General features: G+C 45.0%; 10 protein-coding genes across 10 annotated transcripts; 7 read left to right on the top strand and 3 right to left on the bottom strand.

Moving 5' to 3' along the window:
* The first annotated feature begins 123 nt into the window (after nucleotides 1-123).
* Nucleotides 124-2229, top strand: BYT42DRAFT_305169 (GWT1-domain-containing protein). Its single transcript, XM_051562936.1, has 7 exons — nucleotides 124-429; nucleotides 494-835; nucleotides 905-1087; nucleotides 1148-1382; nucleotides 1443-1660; nucleotides 1731-1880; nucleotides 2039-2229. Exons 1-7 carry the CDS (start codon nucleotides 328-330, stop codon nucleotides 2177-2179), a joined length of 1371 nt encoding a protein of 456 aa, XP_051424707.1. The 5' UTR covers nucleotides 124-327; the 3' UTR covers nucleotides 2180-2229.
* Nucleotides 2230-2308: 79 nt separating this feature from the next.
* Nucleotides 2309-2800, top strand: BYT42DRAFT_566490 (uncharacterized protein). The gene has a single exon (XM_051567984.1). It carries the CDS (start codon nucleotides 2496-2498, stop codon nucleotides 2661-2663), a length of 168 nt encoding a protein of 55 aa, XP_051424708.1. The 5' UTR covers nucleotides 2309-2495; the 3' UTR covers nucleotides 2664-2800.
* BYT42DRAFT_494227 (SNF2 family N-terminal domain-containing protein) lies at nucleotides 2701-8076 on the top strand (the record flags this gene model as incomplete). The annotated part of the gene is made up of 5 exons (XM_051564287.1): nucleotides 2701-3126; nucleotides 3237-3426; nucleotides 3521-3649; nucleotides 3762-3962; nucleotides 4064-8076. 5 exons carry the CDS (start codon nucleotides 2701-2703, stop codon nucleotides 8074-8076), a joined length of 4959 nt encoding a protein of 1652 aa, XP_051424709.1.
* Nucleotides 8077-8998: 922 nt separating this feature from the next.
* BYT42DRAFT_566492 (glutathione S-transferase) lies at nucleotides 8999-10006 on the top strand. Its single transcript, XM_051567985.1, has 5 exons — nucleotides 8999-9028; nucleotides 9095-9215; nucleotides 9276-9389; nucleotides 9456-9615; nucleotides 9691-10006. Exons 1-5 carry the CDS (start codon nucleotides 9022-9024, stop codon nucleotides 9970-9972), a joined length of 684 nt encoding a protein of 227 aa, XP_051424710.1. The 5' UTR covers nucleotides 8999-9021; the 3' UTR covers nucleotides 9973-10006.
* Nucleotides 10007-11615: 1609 nt separating this feature from the next.
* On the top strand, nucleotides 11616-13676 carry BYT42DRAFT_566494 (uncharacterized protein). The gene is made up of 4 exons (XM_051567986.1): nucleotides 11616-11867; nucleotides 11924-11974; nucleotides 12146-12278; nucleotides 12441-13676. The coding sequence occupies exons 1-4, from the start codon at nucleotides 11747-11749 to the stop codon at nucleotides 13453-13455; spliced, it is 1320 nt and encodes a 439-aa protein (XP_051424711.1). The 5' UTR covers nucleotides 11616-11746; the 3' UTR covers nucleotides 13456-13676.
* Nucleotides 13677-14067: 391 nt separating this feature from the next.
* Nucleotides 14068-15016, bottom strand: BYT42DRAFT_566496 (uncharacterized protein). The gene is made up of 4 exons (XM_051567987.1): nucleotides 14830-15016; nucleotides 14548-14775; nucleotides 14194-14504; nucleotides 14068-14137 (listed from the first exon to the last, which is right to left on the bottom strand). Exons 2-3 carry the CDS (start codon nucleotides 14606-14608, stop codon nucleotides 14233-14235), a joined length of 333 nt encoding a protein of 110 aa, XP_051424712.1. The 5' UTR covers nucleotides 14609-14775; nucleotides 14830-15016; the 3' UTR covers nucleotides 14068-14137; nucleotides 14194-14232.
* On the bottom strand, nucleotides 14597-15659 carry BYT42DRAFT_305344 (uncharacterized protein). The gene is made up of 3 exons (XM_051562938.1): nucleotides 15375-15659; nucleotides 14830-15314; nucleotides 14597-14775 (listed from the first exon to the last, which is right to left on the bottom strand). The coding sequence occupies exons 1-3, from the start codon at nucleotides 15451-15453 to the stop codon at nucleotides 14695-14697; spliced, it is 645 nt and encodes a 214-aa protein (XP_051424713.1). The 5' UTR covers nucleotides 15454-15659; the 3' UTR covers nucleotides 14597-14694.
* Nucleotides 15660-17824: 2165 nt separating this feature from the next.
* On the top strand, nucleotides 17825-19577 carry BYT42DRAFT_566503 (ankyrin repeat-containing domain protein). Its single transcript, XM_051567988.1, has one exon. The coding sequence runs from the start codon at nucleotides 18026-18028 to the stop codon at nucleotides 19442-19444; it is 1419 nt and encodes a 472-aa protein (XP_051424714.1). The 5' UTR covers nucleotides 17825-18025; the 3' UTR covers nucleotides 19445-19577.
* A 36-nt stretch (nucleotides 19578-19613) lies between these two features.
* On the top strand, nucleotides 19614-20870 carry BYT42DRAFT_305395 (uncharacterized protein). Its single transcript, XM_051562940.1, has 3 exons — nucleotides 19614-19830; nucleotides 19903-20139; nucleotides 20215-20870. Exons 1-3 carry the CDS (start codon nucleotides 19780-19782, stop codon nucleotides 20797-20799), a joined length of 873 nt encoding a protein of 290 aa, XP_051424715.1. The 5' UTR covers nucleotides 19614-19779; the 3' UTR covers nucleotides 20800-20870.
* Nucleotides 20871-23803, bottom strand: BYT42DRAFT_305375 (transcription initiation factor TFIID component TAF4 family-domain-containing protein). The gene is made up of 6 exons (XM_051562939.1): nucleotides 22845-23803; nucleotides 22690-22778; nucleotides 22411-22613; nucleotides 22251-22343; nucleotides 21978-22192; nucleotides 20871-21921 (listed from the first exon to the last, which is right to left on the bottom strand). The coding sequence occupies exons 1-6, from the start codon at nucleotides 23698-23700 to the stop codon at nucleotides 20942-20944; spliced, it is 2436 nt and encodes an 811-aa protein (XP_051424716.1). The 5' UTR covers nucleotides 23701-23803; the 3' UTR covers nucleotides 20871-20941.
* Between the last annotated feature and the right edge of the window lie 398 nt (nucleotides 23804-24201).

A 24201-nucleotide genomic window follows, 5' to 3' on the forward strand; every position in this document is an offset into this window, starting at 1 on the left:
TTGTTTGTTGCTATACAGTGAAGGAGAATGGCTTGATAAATAAATTGGAACGTCTTGGATTTTTGCACCGTAACTTTTGGTCATTGAGATGTATCTAATACGTTTGTGCTGTCTCGAGTATGATCGGGAAATACAGCTTCCCATCATTGAAGCGAGCGAGAGCGAGTATAGGTGATCCATGCTGTTAGGTTTCTTCCGCTTGTAACTCCGTAGATTCGATCTCAGATATCCTCTGAGCCCACCAGTAAAAGAACGTGCAACAAGAATTAAAGGCGACAAAGCCTGTTCGGAGCCAGCGTGAAAATAATAGAATAGGGGCATGTCACCATGATCACCGACGAACAATATAAACGGGAAAAGGAAGCTTGGGTGACGGATTGCACAGGTGGATCCATTGCAGAAATTCTAACTGTGTGTGCCACGTTTGTCGTAAGTCTTTTCTGCTTGGTCCCTTGATGTCGACGCTCACATAACGCTGTCAATGACATGGCAGGGATCGCACTGCTTGTGGTGTGCTTTGCGGAGGAATGGCTGGAGCGATGATAACAGCTACTTGGTTCAGTTTGTCATCTATGCTCTACCTTTGTTAATCTGCCAGACCGTGGTTGCCGACCACGCCGCCCTGGTAGCCACTGCATTGCTAACGACCGGGTTGACAATGTTTTACTGGCATCCAATGCCGTCGACAAACGTTCCAAGCACATCCAATATCAAACCTTACCTGACAGCGTACCGTGCAGGCACCATGATATTAACTTGTATCGCGATTTTGGCTGTTGATTTTCCCATTTTTCCACGACGGTTCGCCAAAGTGGAAAATTTTGGCACGTCCTTGGTAAGTTGGTTTTGGCTGGTTCCATCGTTTTTCCCTACTTCTTGGTTGATGTCTTATTTCCTGATGTAGATGGATGTCGGTGTAGGATCTTTTGTATTTTCGTCTGGTATTGTGGCGTCTCGGGGGTATACCCATGGTAAACAAGCCTCGTCTCCGTTCCTCAGCCAGATGGTCAAAGCCATCCGCTCGTCTTTGCGTATACTGGCCCTTGGATTTTTGAGAATGATCTTAACAAAAGGCGTGGATTACCAGGTAACATGGTTACTTTTGTAGTGTCATGAGATTTTTTTTTTTTTAATACCGATGAACCAGCAACATACGTCCGAATATGGTCTGCATTGGAACTTTTTTTTTACCCTCGGATTTCTGCCACCGTTTGTCACTCTGATTAGCTTTCTACGAAAAGTGTGTTCGTTCTTTGTCCTCGGCTCCATCTTGGCCGTAGGATACCAGCTTTTGTTGACATATGGGCTTCAAACATGGGTGCTTGAAGCACCACGAGTGACCCTGATCAGTGCCAACAAGGAAGGCATTTGTAGCTTTATTGGTAATTGGGAAGCCGTCCTACTGGTAAATTACCTTGCTGATTGACTGACATGGGTCGTAGGCTACTTATCCATCTTTTTGTTCGGGCTCGATTGCGGTACACTGATATTTTCAGAGCCAGATGTTAAAAAGCAGCCGCCATCATCAACCTTCTCCTCCTCTGCCAATTATCGCACAGCGAGAGGTCTGACCGTACGGGCCACGGGTTACTGGCTAGCCCTTACATTGTGGAACTGGTTGACAGCGGATCAGGAAGGGCTCCATGTTTCCCGTAGATTGGTAAGTGGCCTATTCTAACTCTACTGCACTGGGTCACCTGGTCGGTTTTCTTACTTACCTGATTTGACAGACAAATTTGCCGTACATAATTTGGGTGATTGCTTTTAATATCACTCTACTGGCTGCCTTGATTTGGATAGAGTGGATGGACGGCCAAGCACATTCAAGTCCTCTGCTGTTGCAGGCCATCAACAAGCATGGTTTACCTACATTTTTATTGGTAAGTCGGAATGATAAAATTTTGACGTTGTATAAATTTTCGACCTGATCCCCTATTTTTTTTTTTTTTTTTTCTGCTCTTTGATTACTGTTTTCTACCCTTCATTTTTCGGAATTTCTCGACTGCTTTTACTTATTTCTCTTTTTACCACATAATAGGCCAACGTGCTGACGGGAGTGATCAATTTGAGTATGAAGACACTTTACGCATCGACAACTGTGAGTCTGACAGTGTGTGGTTGCTACATTGCCGTCGTCACTTTGGTGCCAAGTTTGCTATGGCTACAATTTCGGGTCTGAGTCAGGGTTTCAAAAAAAATAAAAATTTGTTTACTTTTTTTTTCTGTTGGACTCTTTTCTCTTTGACTTCTCCTTGCTTTGTACTTCTATCACACGTATTTTTTTTTTTTTTATAAAAAGAAAAAAAAAATAAACCATGCACGGTAAGTACTACCTCTTTTGAATACTTGCTGTTTTGTTTCGTTTAGCTTTTTTTCTCTTTCTGTTGGTTTACAACATGCGCTGTTCATCAATGCCTTGCGCGTACCTTGCGTCCCCCTTTTTCTTTAATGCCATTTCATCCCATCGAGTTATGGATTAGACTTCGACCGACGGCATGGACTCCTTATCTTATTATACTTTCTTTTTACCGTGCCATTTTCTTCTTGCAATGGTTCCTTTCCATGGCATTGATGTACCTTTATTTTTTCTTCATTCTACGTTTGTCATGGCTCAGCATGGCTGCTTGGCGACTCTATTGTTTATTACCTTTATTTTTGTGTAATACCCCTTTGCTGCATAAACAGAGTGTCTGTGTTTTCATGTACCAAGGGGGGAAATATGGTGATGATACGATATCAGCTTTATTAACGAGAACACTGTGGTTGATAGACGACGAGCAACTGCTCGCAAAGAGATCAGAAAGCGATTCTGATAGTTTCGCAGACACATCATTAGTTGGATCTCGCAAACGAAGACGTCGTATCTTGCTTTCATCGGATGAAGAAGAAGTCTCTTCTCGTCAACCCTCTTCACCTTCCCTTTCCCCTTCTCCATCACCGCTGGGAGACGATCTCTTATCAGATGAATTAAGCAGTGCCGAACACCAAGACGATTATGAATCGTTTGAAGAATTAAGTCCTCGTGAAGAGCGGCAGCAAAGACTGGGGGAGATGGCGGCGGAGGTGCCCTACTACGATCCAGAATTATACTGTCTTCGTCGATCCTCACGACGATCCAAATATACCGTAAGAGTCCCATCTGCGCTCATTCCCTTTTCTTCGTGATGATACCATTTATTCCCAAGAAGGAGAATATCATGTCATCGAAACTGACACGTCTGTCTTGTTTCTTTCAGGCTTCACATGAAATGAACACCGCGACAACTGCGTTTGAGACGACCAGTGAAGAAGAAGAAGAAGAAGAAGAAGAAGACGATGTAGATGAAAATAGCAGTGACGATGATTACGGCGCACAATTCAGTAAAACACGACGAAAAAATACCACCCGACTTAACGGCAAATCCAATACACGTCGTGGGCGAATGAGTACGCACAATTGAAACGGAATGACATTCATGGGATATCATTGTGTAACCTCGCAATTGTCTGATAGGTAGTGCCGATAACGATGACGAGGAAGACTTGGAAGAGGAAGAAGACTTCTCTGAACAGTCCATAGCCGACCAAGACAGCGAATCCGACGACTGGTCAGCACCGGCTCGCAAAAAATCGTTTCGAAAAAAGAAAAAGACACAACGGAGAGCTCGAGGTTGGACAAAAAACAGAAAAAGGGGCATGACGTTTTTTTAAGCCCTGAAAATCAGGGTCAGCTTGATGTAACCTTAATTTTGACTTTTTTTTTTGGTTATCTCGATTTGTAGCCAACGAATTGTCCCCTTCCGATTCGTTGCGTTATTCGACGCGTCATAAAACAGTGACCAATTATAACGAAGACAATGCCAGTTTATGGGGTTTATCGGACGATGACGAGGTCTTGGCACCACAAACTCACACCCCACAACCAGAAGACGAAGGCGATGTCATTGAAAGTGTCCATGATCACCGTCGACGAGAGGCATATGGTAAGCTATAAAGAATAGTCACTATTTCAGTCTGCGCCGTATCGTGGATGGGCGCCATCTTACCACAAGGATCATCGGAGCTAACTGATTCTTTCCAACAGCAGACGACAAGGAGGATGTGCCGGAAAAGAATATGGAATATTTGGTCAAATGGAAGTCATGGTCGCATCTTCACGATACGTGGGATACCTATGAGGATTTAAGGGCCTTCAAAGGGTTCCGTAAACTTGAAAATTACATTCGTACTCACATTTACGATGAGCTGGCGTTCCGTTACCATCCAGAGACGACACAGGAAGAAATCGAACAACAGGATATCAATACGGAACGACGTCGTGACGAATTGCAGGATTGGCGAACCGTGGAACGTGTTATTGCCATGCGAGGAAATGCGCCAGAATGCGAGTATTTTGTGAAATGGAAACGACTGCACTACGATGAATGTACATGGGAATCGGCGGATCAAATTAGTGATCAATATCAAGCGGAAATCGACGAGTTTCTCGATCGTGAACAAAATCAATACATTCCGCACCGCTCGACGTCGTATTACAAATCGCGACCGACGTTTTCAATTTTAAGAGAACAACCCTCATTTATCCGTGGAGGCGAACTTCGTGATTACCAATTGCACGGCATCAGCTGGATGTACTGGTTATGGTGTACGAACAAGAACGGAATTTTAGCCGACGAAATGGGGTTGGGCAAGACCGTACAAACCATCAGTTTCCTAAACACGCTTTACAACAAACAATCGCTGTATGGTCCGTTTTTGGTGGTGGTCCCGCTATCGACGTCGGAAAACTGGATCAACGAGTTCAAGCAGTGGGCGCCCGAAATGAATGTGCTTCTTTACATTGGCAATCGACAATCTCGCAAAGTCATTCGTGAAAAAGAATTTTATTTGGCGGGCACCAAAAAACTCAAATTTAACGTATTGGTCACCACGTATGAAATTGTGCTAAAAGATCGCGACGAACTCGGGGGTATCAAATGGCAGTATTTAGCGGTGGATGAAGCGCATCGGTTAAAAAACTCGGAATCTCAATTATACGAAGCCCTTCAAAGCTTTCACACCGTGAATCGACTTTTGATCACCGGCACGCCTCTTCAAAATAGCGTCAAAGAGTTGCTGGCGCTCATTCGCTTCCTTATGCCGGACATGGATCTAAGCGAACTCAACATTGACCTGGAGAAGCAAGAAGAAGATCAAGAGGAAAAGATCAAAACGCTACACGAACGAATCAAGACACTGATGTTACGGCGCCTAAAGAAGGATGTGGAGAAATCGCTCCCGACTAAAACAGAACGCATCTTGCGCGTGGAAATGAGCGACTTGCAGAAAACGTTCTACAAAAATATTCTGACCAAGAACTTTGCCGTCCTCAGTAAAGGCTCGGAAAAGAACAAGAAGCAGTGGTTGAATATCGCCATTGAACTGAAAAAAGCCAGTAACCATCCTTTCCTTTTCCCCGATGCCGAGCAGGTCTCGTCAAGTCGCATCGAGCAGCTCAAGGGTCTCGTTGAAAACAGCGGAAAGATGATTTTGCTCGATAAACTCTTAACACGACTCAAATCGGACGGCCATCGTGTGCTGATCTTTTCCCAACTTGTCATGATGCTGGATATTTTGTCGGATTACATGGCGCTGCGAGGTCATCCTTTCCAGCGACTGGATGGTAGCATGAAACCGGAAGAGAGAAACAAGGCCATCGAGCATTACAATGCGCCCGATAGTCCCGATTTTGTGTTTTTATTATCCACACGTGCGGGTGGCATGGGAATCAACCTTGTGACAGCGGATACCGTCATTATTTTTGATTCCGATTGGAATCCTCAAAACGACCTGCAAGCCATGTCGCGCGCCCATCGTATTGGGCAAACGAAATCTGTCAATGTGTATCGGTTTGTGACCAAAGGCACGATGGAAGAGGATATCATTGAACGAGCCAAGCGCAAGATGGTCTTGGAATACTGCATTATCAAGCAAATGGATACGTCGGGATTGTCCTTGTTACCGGATAATGCGTTGACCACGGCTTCTGGAAAAATTCGCGATTTGCCTTTTAACAAGGAAGAAATGTCGGCGATTCTCAAATTTGGCGCTCAAAATATGTTTCAGCAAACCGAAAATACGCAAAAGTTGAACGATTTGGATCTCGATGACATTTTGGCGCGAGCTGAACACACAGAAACATTGAATGGAGATGACAGTGCGCTCGGCAGCGAAGATTTCTTGTCCCAATTCAAAATTTCAGATTACGGAGGCAGTGCCAACGATCTCAGCTGGGACGAAATCATCCCTGATGGCGAACGAAAAGCAGCGGAAGATCAGCGGTTGTTGGAAGAAGAAATGGCCCTGTTTGAACGAGCGGCCAAAAAGGGCCGACGTACTTACCGTGAGAATGCGGGCGATGAGGAAGAAGAAGATCAAGCCATGGAAGAGGGCGATCATGGCAGAGGCAAGAAACGCCGACGAAAAGCAGGTAGCAGTGGCGGAGCGTCGAGAAAGAAGGGCGCGCAAGGTAAAGCGGATGAAATGACCGAGAAAGACCTCCGCGCGGTGATTCGAAGTGTGCTCAAATATGGCGACGTGGAAGCGCGATACGAGGAAGCGGTGCGCGACACGGATCTTGAAGCCAAAGACAAGGCATTCGTAGTAGCGACATGCAGCGAGCTTGTAAAATCATGCAAAGACAAAGTACGCGAACATCTCCAAACGCAAGCGTTGGCGAGTGACGCCATTGATGAAGAGAGTATGTTGCGTGAACTTCGACACACGAAACAGAAGGCCATTTTATTTACGTGGAGAGAAATTCAAAGCGTGAATGCGGGTCAAGTATTGCAACGGCATCACGACATGAAAATTCTGGCTCGAAGGTTGACGAGCATGGCGGATATGCTAAAATTCCGATTATCGCTGGGCGCAAAACGTGTTCAGGGATGGTCGTGTACGTGGGGACAAAAGGAAGACGCGATGCTGTTGGTCGGTATTCACCGATACGGTTTTGGCAGCTGGATCCAGATTCAAGCGGACGCATCGTTGGGATTGACGGATAAATTTTTCCTGGGTTATGCTGCGGAAGACGACGAAGAAGCGAATCGACGGGCCAAAGAAAGAGATGACAAGAAGACACCCAAAGCAATTCACCTTGTCCGACGTGGAGAACAGTTGCTCAAGATTCTCGCCGAAGATGACAAGTCACGACGACAGCAGAGCGAATTACCTTTTGAGAAAAAGGGACCCCGATCAATGAGTCGATCGGTGACGGCGGTGAAGAGCGAAGAAAGTCATGGACGCGAACGTAAGGGATCGGCAGAAAGGACGACGGCGGGAAGATCATCGCCGGCGACATCAAGGAAACTTGAAAAGGAGAACAAGGAGCCGGATGTATCGGATTACGAAAGTTACGACGAAGATGAGGCGCGGCGTTCGCTTCGGCCGGTAAAGCATTACTTGGTGCGATTACGAGATGATGCCAGTCAATTGGAAGGCGCGGAAAAAGCTGGACTTATCAAGGAGTGCATGGCAAAGATTGGCAAATTCATCGACCGACAAGTGGACGAAGTGAGCAGTAGCAAACGACGAAAAAAGCATCAACGTAACTTGTGGTTATACACGAAGAAATATTGGCCCAATGCCAACATTTCGCATAAAGATCTCATGACGGTGTATGAACGTATCATGCAAGCACAAGCCAAAGCACGATCCGGCAGTGATGCATCGTCCGAGATGAAACCAACCAAAAATCACGGTGACCGCAGCCAACGCGACGAAAAGAGAACCTCAACGTCAGAGGCGAGCCGAGTTAATGGTGACAGCACCACATCCCAACGGGCGCGTCGATCTTCACCAGAACTACGATCTTCCTCCACTCACACCAGTCGTCGTGACTCGCATCATCGCGACCATCATCGAGACCGTGACTCTCCACGGTCGTCTTCAACCAATGCCACCTCCCATCATCGTCATCATTCCCATCGTCATCACGACCGTGATCGGGATCGAGAACGCGAACGAGACCGGGACCGAGACCGAGATCGGGACCGCGATCGAGAACGTGATCGTGATAGAGAAAGAGAACGCGAGCGGAAAGAGCGCCGACGTTCATAGACAAGCATGAACAAGACGAAGCAAAACAGCAACGTGTGTATGTGAGTTGTGTATATCCTTTTCGGTTATTTCCTGTGGCTTTTTTTTTCTTGTTCTTCTTTTTCTTATCATGATGTGATTTTCCATGTTTTTCCATTTCTTCTCTCTGTATGCTGTGTTTGGCATTCCACAAATAATCTGTGAATAGCTCCTATTATGATGTTCTTTATACTTTTAACTCTTTCTTCGTTTTATTTGCATTTGAATTTTTGCTTTTGTCTCATATTTATTTTTATATCGGATGCTCCCATCCAACGCAATCATCATAAAGAACCCAAGAGAAAAAAAGAAAAAAGAAGTCTGACAATAAAAAGTAAAATAAAAAAAAAAGTAGGGCATTGTAATCATTACTGTGGACACTCGGTTCATGCATTGAATCAATGCGAGAGAATACAGTGGGAGGGTATATTCTTTGAGAGAGGGTCACATGCTCTACAAAATTCTGGCTTGTAACATGGTATAAAAAATGCACAGCTATAGGAAATTGACAAGCTATTTTTGTAGGGACTTCCATCGGACGCTTTCTTCCATGGTGTCACGGTCAGAATTTTCAGAACCATCTTTTTTTTTTCACTTTATGCGCAAGCTGACTCAGCCTAGGATTAATAATCCAAGTCGTTCAATGAGTCTACTTTCAATTGCTTATTGGGAATGAATGTGACCTCTCGCAATACATGGATATTATGACGATATAAAAGCGGGCTATGTATGGTATTTGTAATCAGAAGCATAGGAAAAAAGACGGTTATTCCCAAAATAGGCAATCCTTCCATTGAGGGTTTTTTTCCCTTGGTAAAGGTTAACGCCATTTTTTTCCTTCTCCGCTCGCTTGCACAGAACAATTGTATAAATTAGGTTGGTTTTTTTTTTTCTTTCTTTTTTTCATCATTTATTTATTCAAATATTATGTCTGGTAAGACGACGCGTCTTGATTGTGGGGGTTATTGGATTTGTCTGACATTATGCGGTTCCGCGATAGGCAAATTGACTTTTTACAATGCTGTTTTGTGCCCTTTTGCACAGCGTGTGGCTATTGCGCTTCGTGAAGTGGGCGCCGACTTTGAAAGTGTCGAAATTGATCTATCGAATAAACCTGCATGGTAAAAGCATAGTCGGTTGCAATAGATTTAACCACTCGGATTCACTATCGAGAACCATAGGTACAAGGATGTGAATCCGGAAACCAAGGTCCCTGCATTGTCGGTGAATGGTGTCAACATTGCTGAATCGTTGGTGCTTCTCGAGCTGCTCAATGATCTGTATCCCGAGAAAAAGTAAGTATGCTAACATAAAAAGTAGCGAAGCTCTAATAGTGGGAACTAATGCTTGGATTGACTCAGGCTGTTGCCAAATGATGCCGTGAAACGAGCCGAGGTGCGTTTCCTTATTGAATACTACTCTTCCAATGTTGTCTCGAACTGGTACAAGCACCTCCGAGAAAATGCCAACAGTGGAAGCCGCGAAGATTACATTGCTGTCTTGGACAAAGCATACCGCCGTGTAAGTATTGATGCATTTGTCAGCCATGGTTCTGTCGGAGTTGTGACTGAATGGTGTCATTGAAATTTATGGCAGATCAATGATTTATTACTGGCGCAATCTTCTTCGGGGCCGTACTTCCTCGGTAACCAGTTATCCTTGGCTGATATCGCCGTGGCGCCTTTTGCTGGTCGCATTGCTGCTTTTGAAAAGCATTTATTGAATGGTTATGAGCATGAAGCAGTCAAGCAATCCCCACGTTTGGCTGAATGGTTCAAGGGTCTTGCCGAGCTTCCTTCTTTCAAGGACACATTCTTTGGCGACAAGAATGTCGTTGACGGGATTGTCAACCGATTTAACTATCCTACTTCCCAGTAAGGTCTCTCCATTGAAAAAAAAGGAAAGAAAAAAATTAAATGAACACACACCATTATTTGACCGAGAAAAAAAATGGGGTGGGAAACATACTACTTGATTGAATTTTTATTTCTTGACCGAAATGTTTCTCAAGGAGAACATCTCCAAAGGAAACCATCCAATATTGGATGGAACGTCTTTTTCAACTGGCGAACGTCATTTAGGCAACAAGGAGCTGTGGAGTGTCAAAAAGAGGGAGCGAAATTGGCAGGCCGGAAATGTGTTGTAAACAAAAGTAAGAATGAAAGCTCGGATGGGGCAGATAATTGTATGACAAACGATGAATAACAAAGGAAGGTGGATGACAAAAGGACAAATGTTGTTCGAAAAATCACACGGGTTTAGCCAAGGTTTTTTTTTTTTTTTTTGGGAACACAAAGACGTAAGATTAACGTTTATCGGGACGATCATGAGGGAAAATCCAATGCAAGGAGATCCAAGAGAAAAACTGATGTGATGGGTAATCCTGGGATGAACGGATGTAGAATGGGCTTATGCGAAAAAAAAAAAAGCAAGCGGATATGTTGTTTTTTGGTCCGGGAACGACCGTCGTCTTTTCAACCATGCTGCATTCCTATCTATCATATGGTCCATCGAGAAATGGGAACTTGCTGGTATGAATAGTAACTGCATCAACCATAAACAAATAAGGCAATCCAATTAGGGCATATGTATCACTCCACGGAGAGGCCGCATAAAGGAGCTCTTTCTTTGCCGCCAGGGCTCTTTAAAACGTCGACCCAATGAACATACGGACCATGGTCGTGCGTCCGATGGACAACAAAGCAACTATTGGCTTGTTTTTCTATTATTTTATTATTTTTCAAACAGTGAACTTTTATTTGCCCTGGGGAAGAGGGAGCTATCTAGCCGTGAGATGAATCGTTTAGGTGGTTGACGAGACAACAGGGTCCACAAACGTGTCACACGGTTGAAGGGTGGACCGAGTTGTTGGTTTTAAAAGAGTAAGCCAGGAATGGTGATTGCATAAGGCTGAAAAGTTTGCAGCCAATAAAAAAAAAGCCAAATTGAAATGGAGTCAAGCTGGAGTGATGAGGAACAATGATGCCATGCAAACTGAGAGGATCGACATGTAAGCAAAAAGGCGGCCGTCATTCTCCAAAAGAGCATAAATTAAACATATTTCGGTTTTTTTCAATTACTATCCTTCCCCTACTCCTCCTCTTTTTTCTTTTTTTTTTTTCTCTCTCTCTCTCTTTGGTGCTTATTCGAAAAAGAATTGAGGTAGTCTTTTATTCATTTTTACTTGCACGCTTAGTGGTAAAAAGTTGTGATGTTCCCCCGAAAATAAATAGATGTGCCGAGAATGGATACTGTTACCTAGACATTTGTTCATTGCATCCATGGTAGTCCGGTAAAGCTAAGCAAATAGAGAATCGAAGTAACCGTTACCCCTGGATTGGTTAATCCCCTCTTTTTTTTTATTATTTATTTCAATGGTTGAGTGTACCTGTCTGATGGTGTCTTTTTGTCCCCCGAATTTATTTTTTTTGTTTACGCTTGCATCCTCCCATATCTTCAGACCGATTTTTTTTTTTTTTTTGATATTTTTTATTTTATTTTTTCGTTTATAACGTTGGTGATTTTTGTCCCGTCTCTTTCTTTTTCTTTTTCTTTTCTTTTTTCTTTCTCGTTCTTCTCTTTTCTTCATCATTGGTCTTTTTTTTCGTTCTTCAAATAAAGGCAGCCAAGAAGAGCCTCTTAAAACAGCATCATGGATATCAGTACCGACAATGATTGTCCGAGATTTCGCCCCTTTGCTTCCCCTAATCGCCTCATCAAGGTCAAAAAAGCTAAATACTCCACCTCGCTGGATCCGCGAGGCTACATTCCTGGTAAGTGCCCTTCTTGCCTCGAATCCCCAATCTTGTCCTCAATTTTTACTTTACAGTCTACGAATATACCATCAATGGCCAGCCTATCATGTGGGATCGTGAATCGGGTAAATCATCCTTTTCACTTAATTTCGTACATCGATCCCATCACTGAGCATACAAGCGAAGCGAATGAGTCCCCAAAAAAAAAAAAAAAAAAAAAAAAAAAATACCGTGACGAAAAATTTCATGCTGGGTGGGGATGAAGCAGACTAATTTTGTGAGTGGAAATTACGTAGGGTACGTTCATTTCACCGGCATTTGGAAATCGCTGGGTAATTCCAAGGCGGATATTGTGAAAATGGTGGATTCCAATCCCGAGTTGAAAGTAAAAAAGATCCGTGGTGGGTTTTTAAAAATCCAAGGCACATGGTACGTTTAGTAAACCGCACTGCATTGTTTGTATGCTCCCTCTGTCGTGGGATGTATACCTCCAATCTATCCACTTTCTGGCCCCGATCATTGGCTAACCGTCCCTTATTTTTTCTTCGTTCTCGCTCGTTTCCCCCACCTCCCCCAATCACCACTCTGCAGGATTCCCTACGAATATGCGCATATCCTCTGTAAACGAACGGCGTGGAATGTACGCAAAGATTTGGTGGCTATGTTCGGCCCTCGATTCGCTACTGAGGCATTGGATCCTTCCCATCCCGAATATGGCTGTCTCCTCCTCGATCCAAAGAACGCACAGTACCACAAAGGCTCCATGACCCAACGGCGACACTCATATACAACTATGCGTCAAGCTAATCATCCATATAAACGTGAATACGTTCGTCGCACCTCACGTGAAAAACCCATGCGTCAACAGAAACGACCCTTATCAAGCATGTCGCTGTCAAGACTCCTAAATCAGCCACCCTCCTCCACAGACGATACCAACAGCCTGTCACCCCAAGACGGCGATGATCAGTCCTTTTTATCCGACGAAGGTGATGATCAATTCATTTCTCCCGATGCTTTCACCGAGTCTCCCAATACCACCCCATCCCCTACCTTTCGAATTATTCCCAGTTTCTCACATATCGAAACTTCCTGGAATTCATCCAAACGCAAACAACACCAGCAACAACTACAGCAGCAGCACCAACACCAACAACAACAGCAGCAACAGCAGCAGTCGGGTCAAGGATCGTTTCGATCCTATGGACAAACCCAGCTTCATCCCGCACCGCAATCACCACCTTCACAGCCACAGGAGCCACAACAGAAGCAGCAACGATCGGGACCACTTCTTCCACCTATTTACAATTTGACCTTTGCTTCTTGTCCAGCCTCACGCCGGATTTCGGAACCGCGAATTTTACCTGTCACCCCATCTTCCTCGTCTTCGTCGTCTTCATCACCTTTTGTTCCCTTGGAAGCCATCCCTTCTACCCCGACTACACCGCATGCTCAGGATATTATTGAAACCATCAATGCCACCCTCTTACTACAACGACTTTCTCAGGATGATGGTGCACGACCGTTCCGCCCTATGCAGTCAGACTATGTTCCCAGTAAAGTAGTCATTGGCGATCAAGAATTTCGCATTTGCTGGGACGACTGATATATTTAATATATGAATCCAAGATTTTTTTCTCTCTCCACACAGGAAAACAAAAACAAAAAATATGAATTTGAGACTAAACAAAATAAGGTCTTTTCCCCCCTTTATAACATTTATTATCCCCAATCCCATCTATTATTGCGTTTCATCCATGATCCCCATCTAAAAATTATTTGCTTGTACATATAGTATGATTAAAGATTCGTTTGGATAAAAAAAAAAGGTTTTTCAAAAAAAAAGCAAGTATAAGAATACATTGCTTTGTCTGTTCATTATTTATGAATGATAATTCATTGTCTGGATACAGCATTCCGTCGTCGTTGATTTAGCGCCGTAACTAGATTTAAGAATTTTGTTTACGCCGCTTTCGGTTATCCTTTTGCGTCAGTGGCTACGATATATATTAGAATGAGGACCATTAAGCCAATTCTTAAATCAACTTTACCTTAAAACAATGAAAACCAAAAGAGCAAAAGGATAACCTCGAGCAGTTATAAACAGTGTTCTCTTGATGAGTATTCCGTTTTGTAATACGAATTAAGTCATTATCTTACCAGACCTACAAACATTTTATGAGTTTAAATTTTTGGATATGAGCCAACTGTCATGCTTACGTTAATGCCCGCGAACACTACGTCGTGTGCCCCCTCCCCATTGGAAGAAGCCTCCGCAGCACCTGCATCTAAAATTTCTTTTATTCAGCATCAATGTCAAATCGTAGTCGAGATTCTGTGTTACCGGTGTGCGGGGTGGTAATGATTTTTTTCAGCATATGATTCATGGCTGATTTTTTGAAAATGGGTGCAATGTCATCCCGTCGAGCAAGAAGCTTGCACCAGCAAGAGCGATGCACATTGCTGCTTGAGTGTCCCGGTTTTGTGTAGCTCGTCCTGTTCGATATAACGGACAATCGATATTCATACACAAAGACGATCCGTGGACTGAGCGTATTTTCGAACTTGCTCCAACGGCTTTCCTCTTTGGTCGGATGACCAGACCGAAACAGCCCATGCACGTTTGTGAACTACGAAACTCGTTCGTCATCCCCACTACAGCGTGCTGACTGTGTTTCTTTTCTTAGTTTCTTGCCACCGCGCCTGGCGTGGCCTTTAATACGACTGCCCACCCCAGTCCCCTGCGTTCCGATCATCATGATGACCAACGACCATCGTGAACCTGAAGCATGCCTTATAGCCGCCCTTTCTTTGGCTGCAACTTGTCGGTAGGCGCGCTTTGTCGCTAATTCTTGGGCCATGTGTCACGGTGGGCTCGGGGAGAATGGTAAAAACCGTGCAGAATGTCTCTTGTCTCTCTTGCAATCTAAAAGAATCATGAATATTTTGAAAGGGAAATATAAGTGCTTCGAATACACACCTTTTGGCATTGCTCAACTTCGGCTGATGTGGTTGCCAGTTTAAAAGACCGCTCTTTGAGCTGTCGCTCTGCATCCAAAAGCTGGGGATGTTTTGTCTTTCGTCTTTCTCGTAACCTGGCATTTTTGTGCGCCAAAGAGAGTACATCTAACTGCTTGGCTGTGGTACGATGAGGGGTTGGTACTTGAAAAGCCGGATCCACTGCCGTATCCATTGGTTGGAGCTCGCGATCACCAAGACCTTGGACCCTGTTGTACAGTTGCACATGGGCGTGGTATTGGTCGAGCGTCAAGGGTACTGTTGCCGACATGGTACAAACACCGTAATCAGTGCCTCTGAAAACTGATTTTATATTTTTGGCCCGAGCTTCCTTCTTGAGCTGGCTGATGTCAATGTTTTCCGTGGAACCTTCGCAACCAAAGGCTTGAAATGTGGGCACAGTTGGAGGAATGTCCGACTGTGGATTCGGCTTCTCCTTTCCTTTTCCTAATAAAAGGGACATTGTTAGCTATCAAGTACGTGATTCGGTAGAAGCTGTTTAACTACCCTTGTGTTGCCGCTTCTTCAAACTTGCTTTCAAGGAGTATAAAGTCATTCTCGCGTCTTTCAACTGTAAATTGACCATGACTAAACACTGAAACCGGATAACCCAACTTTGCCCAAGGATTGGCCTTGTGATTTGTAATGGTTAGGGCAAAAGCCGGATGTAAAGGCAATTGTCGACGTGAGAGCGTAAACGGAAGATCAGCTTTCTCATAGTAAAGTCTGATGCGAGGTATGGTGACTTGCTGTCCCATATGGTTCGCAACAGCAGTGCTTTCCCCTCGGAAATATGAGCACGTACTGTAATGGGTCATAAAAGGATGGCGTTTGTCAATACGTAGAACCGCCACCGCCTTGCAGCTTTATTCTAATATCACGACAGTAGCCGTCATGATGCCTTGTTGTCTTGGTGTGTCTGGTATGATAGCAGCTATATCGGTGGCTGCCGGATGCAGATACTGTCCGCGATGATCTCCGGGTAAAAGGCGACGGGTATTATACATGTTTCACATCGCGTTTCAGTATCATCACCTCGCAAGTGTTCTCCAGCAGATTGCTACATGCGAGTATATGGATCCACCCCAGCCACCATCGTCTGCAAAGTTGTAGGATTTGGGGATGGAGATCGTCAAACAGAGATGACCGATGTGGCTGCTGGATATCAGGATCATATATGTATACTTGCGGGAATGACGGTTGAAAGTTTGCTGAGGATGCATGTTGGGTAATTCTATGATGGATAGTGCCATGCATACGGAAGGTATAAGTGCCAGATCTTGCCTTGGCTAACTCCTCATCAGTCTACAGGATATCAAACCCAATTTAGTAAGCAACGTTTTTCTGCCTTTGGTTGGGCGTTGGCTCGACGCAACAACTGTCATGCTGTACATACCTCGACACCAATCGAGTAAATGCAAAAAGGATATTGTACTTTCGGATATAATGGATGAACTCCTTGGAGGTTGCGTCTTGGCCAGTGAGCAATTGTCGCCGCTCTTCAGGAGGTGGATGAAGGACGGGCTGAAGGACGGGCAACTGGACCTTTCCCTGGTTGCAGCAAATGGCAAACCGAGGTTCTTGACGGGTTCCAGCTACTTTTTCGGTGTCCCAACCTTTGGCTCCACAGGAAACACATACCAAGGTCATGCTGCTATTGTCCATTACTCCATCGACGTTGACGTTTGGAGCTCGAAGTGAGGCGCCTCTTTGAAATTCTTCAAAGGAGATGCGGGCGAATATTGTGGGATGATATGGAAAATAGAAGCTCTTAATGCATGCAATGTTAGACGAGCTTTGAAGAGAATACATACCTTCCGTAGTTGAAGACACAGGAGCAAGCGGGACGGTATCCTCAACGTCATCTGTCATATTTCCAAGACTTAAAGGGACAGATCGAGCTTGCCACGCGTTTTGGTGGTCTGTACCGCCACATTGGCAAAGTAGATCTATCGGGATCTCAGAAACTGGAAAATATCCAAGACAAATGTATACAATGTGGGCATAATTTTGAATATACTGCCAAGAGAATATGTAAAATACCTTGTTGGGTGACTCGAATAAACTCAGCAGTTGTATTCATGCGATTCAACGGACACCGTGAACTCGTCTCTTTGACGATCCGTACGTCCACATTGGCAGCGTTTGGTAAGGTCTATTTGGATTTCGAGAATTTGTTTAAAAAAGGGCATTTTGAAAAATTATCAAGTAAAGCGTATATACATTGTGGAGAGACATGAAAACTGCTGCACTTGTGCTTCTTGAATAAACTGTCCAGTAGTTGTATTCCTGGGATTCAACGGACACCAAGCGCTGGTAATTCTTCGATAATCCGTAACTCCACAACGGCAAGGCATATTGTATATTATTATTTTTTTAGTTGTGACAGGATATAACTAAATTAAAAATCAAAAGCAATCTTTTCTCTTTTATATACTGTCGGACAGTGTGTGGGCAACGTCCCTTTTTTGGGTAGATTGTTTTTGTACGAACAGGATGTGGCAATGGCCCGGAAAAGGCAATGTTACAGAGACTATTTTAACAGTGTGTGGATAACATACCTTTTTTGGGTGGACTTTTCGTACAAACAGTGCGTAGCCATGGCCCCAAAAAGGCAATATGGCATGATGAGTCTTTCTATGTAAAGAGTTATAACGTAAAAAAGGCAATGTGACATTGCTTATTTTATTAATTAAGGGCGCTCTTTTTGTTGTCGATTTCAATTACTCCATCTTTCGGGAAAAAAAAAAGAACATCCTGATACACAAACAAAATTGTGTGATGTGCATAGCAATGGCAACTCGGATCGCTGGTGCCTGTTGTCACTCTACCCTTCACAACAACCTCACCTTGCATGATCCGATTGTCATGGTTTCCTCCTCTCCTGCAGCGTATGTTTATCAGGCCATGCACCCAATGAACAAGCGGAAACTTAGCTTTCTTTGTCTTGAGGCGGTTCCGCTCAAACTGAAATAAAGAGGTGCTTCGGAAATAATCTCCTTGTCCATTTATGTAAATGAGCGAAAAAAAAAATATCATCCATTACTTTGTGAGCCTTGTCTTTCCCAGTAATCTTTCAACTAATTTGAGCTTGGCCTTGATTTCTTTTCCTCTTCCTTTTTATCTCCTAACCATAGTATTTGGAGCCACTGCCAGCGATGCCTACACTGTTGGCCCGCACATTCACCCTTCTCAATACCCACACAAAGCCGCCATTGATTCACAATGACACTGCCGATCCCGATTCCACTCCAAACACGCGTCAAGAACAACTTTCTGTCCCAGTAAACTCGCATATTAAGCAACAAACACACTCAGTCGCTCAACCGCGTGCAAATGATCTCACCACTGATAAGCCGCCCAAACAGCAGCACCGTTTACCCAAGAAATTATTAGAAGTCATTGTCGCACATGATCCTCCTACGCAACCCAAAAATTCGCATCCTCCATACCACCAGCCGTTATCCCCACCTTCCCTATTACCATCCCATCCAAAAGAAAATGAACCCGCATCGAATAACCAAACTTCCATGATCCCTCTTCGTCCTCTTCAACAGCGACCAGAGATTTCGATATGGCAAGCCGCTGAAAATGGTGATTTGGAAGCATTGACTTATTTTATTCAACATCCGACCACTGTCGATCCGTGCATCATGCTCAACAGCCGTGATCCTTATTCGGATTGCACCTTGTTGCATTTGATTGTCTCCAATGTCAACGAAAATAAGTACGATCTCGTACCGCTTCTGAAACTGTTGCTAGACCACGGTGCCGATGCTACCGCTCGTAACATTTACAACGTTCAAGCCATTCACATGGTCTCGCTTCACTGCAAAAACCCTTTACCTGCTATTCAGCTTCTGCTTCAATACGACGCCAGTCCCAACGCATGTGACGGTGACGGTTGGACCCCGGCTCACTATGCCGCTCGATTTTGCACACCTCCGGATCGTGTGCTCCAGCTGCTTGTCAGCCACGGAGCCGATATCAATCTTGTCGATGCCAGTCGAAAGTCCCCGATGTTTGGTCTCCTGGCCAACGGTGATTATGCGACTACTCTGGATTGGCTCATTCACCACGCAAAAGCCAATTTAACCATTCAAGGCGACTTTCTCGACCAACAAACGCGCCGCACCCGACCGGGCACCCTCCTACTCCAAGCTGCCAAATACGCACGACTTGAATGTCTTCAATTGCTCGTTCGCTCTGCTGTAGCCATGAACGCGCTACGGACCGTACTTACCCGGGAAGAGCTCGACTACGCAATTACTCTGGTCAAAGATCAACGTCAGCAAATCGAGACGTCTGCCACCCGCCATCCTACGCTGCTCGGAAATTTAGAACGAATGACACATATTTTTCAAGATTTAACACATGCTCTCGAGCAGGATCCTCAATCCTTGTTATCTCTGCATAAGAAAAAGGGGACGCTGTCGTCAACGCCGACATCGAATGGTGATGTGCAAGGCAACGAAAGCATGTCAGGTCGTAAAGTCAACTTGTTCAAGCGCATGAGCACCATCATCTTCCGCAAGCGGTCAACAAGAGCAGGCACAAAAAAGACGAGAAACGCATGAATAAACCTACATCCAAAAAAAAGAGAAAAAGCTGCCAAATGGCAGTAAAACAAAAACCTGATAGACTTTGAGACCATTTAATTTTGTTGCACCGGGTGTTGCCCCAAATTGAATAAAGTGTTGCATATAGCCAATGGGATCGTTTTTCTTTTCTATTCATTTTTTTTTTCCCTATTATGCCACCCAAACCTGTCATCGATGTCAGCGCCTCTTCAGTAAGCGTTCTCTTGAGACAGACATGTCACTTATTTTCACTAGCCAACTGACCCTCCGCTTTTTTCAAGGTAGTCGATCTAAAGGCACAGTTGGCCCAGCAGTCGGAACACTTTGAACGCATGCGCTCAGGAGCCAAGCATGGTCCTGCAGCACCACAGCGTAGTGATAAGGCAAGTCAGTGAATGTAACGCTAAATGGTGAACAGTGAATTCTAAATGCCAAATCGATTCTATTGAATGCAGAAACCAACTGTGTGGGCAAGGCAGAACAAAGGCATTGCAGCACGATCCAAGCGGGATGAAGAGGTGCATTTGGAGGAAGTCGAAAGCCACTCACTTGAAAGAAGCCGCCAAGCACTCGAGAGAAAAGCAAAGATCTACGAAGCCATGCGAAATCGGATACGACGAACCAGCGATGACGAAGACGACGACGAAGATAAAGAAGGGCTCATTGACTTTGATCGCAAGTACATTCTGGAGGTAAGAAATCCCTCATTGGTCCGTTGGCAAGACCACCGATTAAACTTTTACTCTTTTCTTTTATTTGTTTTGCAGCGAGAACTCGAGGAAACACAAGGAAAACGAAGACGCCGTTCGTCCGTCGACGATCGTGACCGACGGAGCAGACGCTACAGTGACGGTGAAGACGACGACGATGATCCTTGGGTCGAGCATGTCGATGAGTTTGGTCGTACACGTATTATACGACGTAGCGAAATTCCTTCTCGATCACCTTCCCGGTCGCCATCTCGTTCTCCTTCACCTGAACATGTCTTTATACCTCGCGATCCCGATCAACTGGCTGAACGGGACATGCCTCATTACGATGCCACGCATGAAATCCGAACAAAGGGTGTGGGTTTCTATGCATTTGCCAAAGACGAGGAAGAGAGAGAAGAACAGATGCGACGATTAAATCAACTACGTGAAGAAACCGAACAAGCACGGCAAAACACTCAGTCCGTCGCGGAACGACGGAAAGCCGTGCTTTCCAAAAATGCTCAAAGGATCCATGCTCGAAGAGCTGCCATGCAGGCTAAACGACAAAAGCCCTCTACCAATGATTTACCCAGTGCTCCAATTGATGAAGCCAACGTCACCGATTTCCTACGCTCCGTCCGCCAGAAAGTTGAAAAATAAAAAAAGCGAACCTCATCTTCTGCATTTGTAACACAATTCTCGACGAGTTCGATTCTCAGTGATTCTGCTTTTAGACTTCATCTTTTTGGGTTTACAATAAGTTGGATGCATTTCGCTTTCTCCTTTCTCTTTTTTTTATTTTTTATTTGAGCCATTGATTGTATGCTTTCAACAAGGTGCGACGTGCGGTTTGGCGATGATCTTCGGCTTCCTTTTCTATGGCGAATAATGCATCGTTCATGGTAATTCTGCGTATGCCTTGTTCTCCTAGGCGTGGACGTCCAATCGTTGAAGGCGGCAAGAAAATACCACCGTCTTGAGATCGTCCGTGATCACCTCGTTCCAAGCCCATGTAACCCCTGTTTCGATCACGCCTTGAACCATCGGATCCTTGCGCTTTTCGACCCCGAGGTCGACCTCGACCACGCGGCGCTTCTTCTGCAGGGCTCTCCTGCATAGGTGGTGTACCCGATGATCCCAATGGAGTAGCTGGATGTGGGCGGTGCAATGGTGGCGGATTGCTCACATGGCCACTGCCACTGCCAGTAGCATTAACACTACTACTACCACCACCACCACTACTGCTGCTTCCTACTCCTCCTCCCCCTCCTGCTCCCCCTGAACTCAAACTGGCGGATCCTCCTTTTCCGCTTAGACCGGCCATCATCCAACTTTTGCGAACACCGCCGGCACTCATCAACGCTGTCTCGTTGGTAAACTTTTTCCGGATATCTTCGCTCATATTGCGGGCTGTTACACCAGGACCCATTTCCTTTTTCTTCTTTTTCTTGGCTGGTCGATCTTCATCACCGCCTTCGTGATCACCGTCGCCCATCTGTGCCCTTCGTTCCTTCTCTGCAATGGCTTCTTTTCGTTTTCGTTCTTCTTCACGTTCGACACGTTCAATGGCGAGTAATTGCTTTTTGATGTCTTGCACATCCACCACTTTGTACAACGTCTGCCCTTTGGCATTCAAAGGGGCGGTCTCCACTGTTTGTGACTGCACACGATGCTTTGAAGCGACAATCATTTTTTCAATCAATGTTCGTAGCCGCTGCTGACATGCTAGTGCGAGATACCCAAGCACGTCCGAATCTATTTGGTTGATAGTCTCTGTCGAAGCTACTGGAAGTATACATGAATACGTCTTCCGCTATGTCTTTGTCTTTACTGCTTACCGATTTTTGTGAGTCGCTCTTGAAGCAAGTCTGAATTCAAGAAGCCTTGAGTGGGCGCTCGTTCCGGTGGAGCCACCGCACCCGCTGACAGCTTGTCACCATCCCGCAGAAGCTGATCTGATTCCTCTTTCAGATTTACTCCAGTGTAATTTAAAGCGTTCGTGGGATTGGTGTAATCGAGTCTTCGTCCATCCATCGCTTGTCCTGCTGGTCTACTTTTTGCGAAATAACATGAATACCCATATTCCAAAAAAAAAAAGTAGCATGACTTACTGTTGTGGAATCGGAGGATAGGTGGTTGGCGTAACTGAGCTTGCTACAGACGGTGATTTGGATGCAGCACTTGTGTCGCCCCGTGCACGTTTACTATGTGATGCACTACATCCATTAGACAGAGAAAAATCATATATAGAGGAAGATGGTTTCTCTTTACCCTAAACCTGGCATAGCACGCTGGGCATCTTCCGCACGTAGTTGAGAGCTGGATACGTTGCGTTTCCGTTCTGGACTCTCGCTGTAAGTGGGCGTTGGTTTGGGACTGGGTTTATTCTTCAAATTCTCAAGCTGTTGATATTGCTGTTGCCCCAAAAGCATTTTTGCCTGCGATAGAAATTGATCGGCCGTTACGGCATTTTGCTAAAGTAGAAGCGAAACAAAAAAATCAGTCGCATGAACGGGATTATTGCTATAAGTGACAGAAAAATCAACCCACCTGAAGTTCCCGAAATAGTGCAATGAATTTCTCCTTGCGTTCAGGCGATAACTGAGATGTGATTTCATCCAGCAGTGTCATGGAAGCCGCTGGAACAATTAAAAATAATGGATTTAGAGTCGATGTTGCATAGAAACGCTACTACACTGCCTCACCTCCTGTACTCTGTGGTTTAGACGATGTGGTTGGTATGATGGGTCTCGAAGCGATCGGCGAAGCTGACATGGTAGGAAAGGGTATAGACTGAGGTGGAGGAGGAGTTGGGGTGGGAACAGACATTTGTAAAGACGCAGGTCCTGGCGCCGGGCTGTAATTGGTAGGTGTGCCCATATACGGTGTCGCGGACGACAGAGGTGTTTGCATGGGACTCTGTAAAGGAGTCTGTTGTAACGCGGTGTGGACAGGCAGTTGTCTAGGTGTTTGTGCCGTTGCCTGAACCGGCGAAGGGACAAATGGTTGAGCGGGTGATGCGTGGGATTGCGACATGGGAGGCATTGTCCTAGAGACCGAGGAAGGCATGGTCGGTGCTGAAGTCGAAGCCACGGCGCCCACGGGCGTTGCCCCATGGGGTAAAGACTGTTGAGAGTGTTGTGAGTCGTCCATGATTGGAGTTTCCCACGGTAAAGGTTGTTGGGATACACTCAAAGAGGACGCGTCGGATCCTGCCGAAGGAGATGCTGAAGCTGACAATAAATCGTCGGTTCCGTGATTAGTGAAGAGATGTTGCAATTCCATGGGTAAATGCGAATACGATGCATTATTAGGAATATTATTATTTAAGTCATGGACAATATTTTGGAAGGATGAATCGTTGGTGGAAGTCCCATTATCACCGAGAATATCTTGGATAGAAAAGTTCAAGTCTCCTACGCTGTGCTGTTGTTGCTGTGGTAGGTGGGGCTGCGACGAAGTTGGTTGCGACGATGGCGTGGACGGCGTCGACTGGGCCTGTTGTTGGTTTTGTTGTAACTGCGGCGAATGCAACGAATGTTGCTGCGATGGATCTGCCATGACGTCTCGTTATTTAATCACGCAGTGTCTAGAAAGAAAAAAACCAAGGAACAGACGACAGCTGCACGCTCGCTTTTTGCGACCCAAAAATTTAGGAGCGTGCTGTGAAAACATACGGACCCGCCAGCCGGCTGAAATCGACGTCACACCCGTGCGCTCTACGATATCGGCATGGACTCGAGTATGTTCGAAATTGACTCTCCATAAAGTGCATTTGGAGCAATTTTGCAAGGATAAACGCGCTACAACAGCTTAGCTACAGCAACATGACGGCCGCATGGAAGTTGTATATTAAATATTCATGGAAATGCGATGATTGATTAAAATATATGTATCAGCGTGCTCAGTAATATGTGCATTAATAAATCTGCTAAGCATGCAATCGAGCTACAGTACAAATATATCATATTATAAGCGGAAATGAAGCTTGATACTTGATGGGGATGACCAGTCAGACAGATCTGTCAATTTTCTTCCGCAGAGTGCAGAGACCCAGAGAAA

This window comes from Radiomyces spectabilis (genome assembly GCF_025331425.1).
Source record: "Radiomyces spectabilis strain NRRL 2753 chromosome Unknown BYT42scaffold_5, whole genome shotgun sequence".
Taxonomy (NCBI): domain Eukaryota; kingdom Fungi; phylum Mucoromycota; class Mucoromycetes; order Mucorales; family Radiomycetaceae; genus Radiomyces; species Radiomyces spectabilis.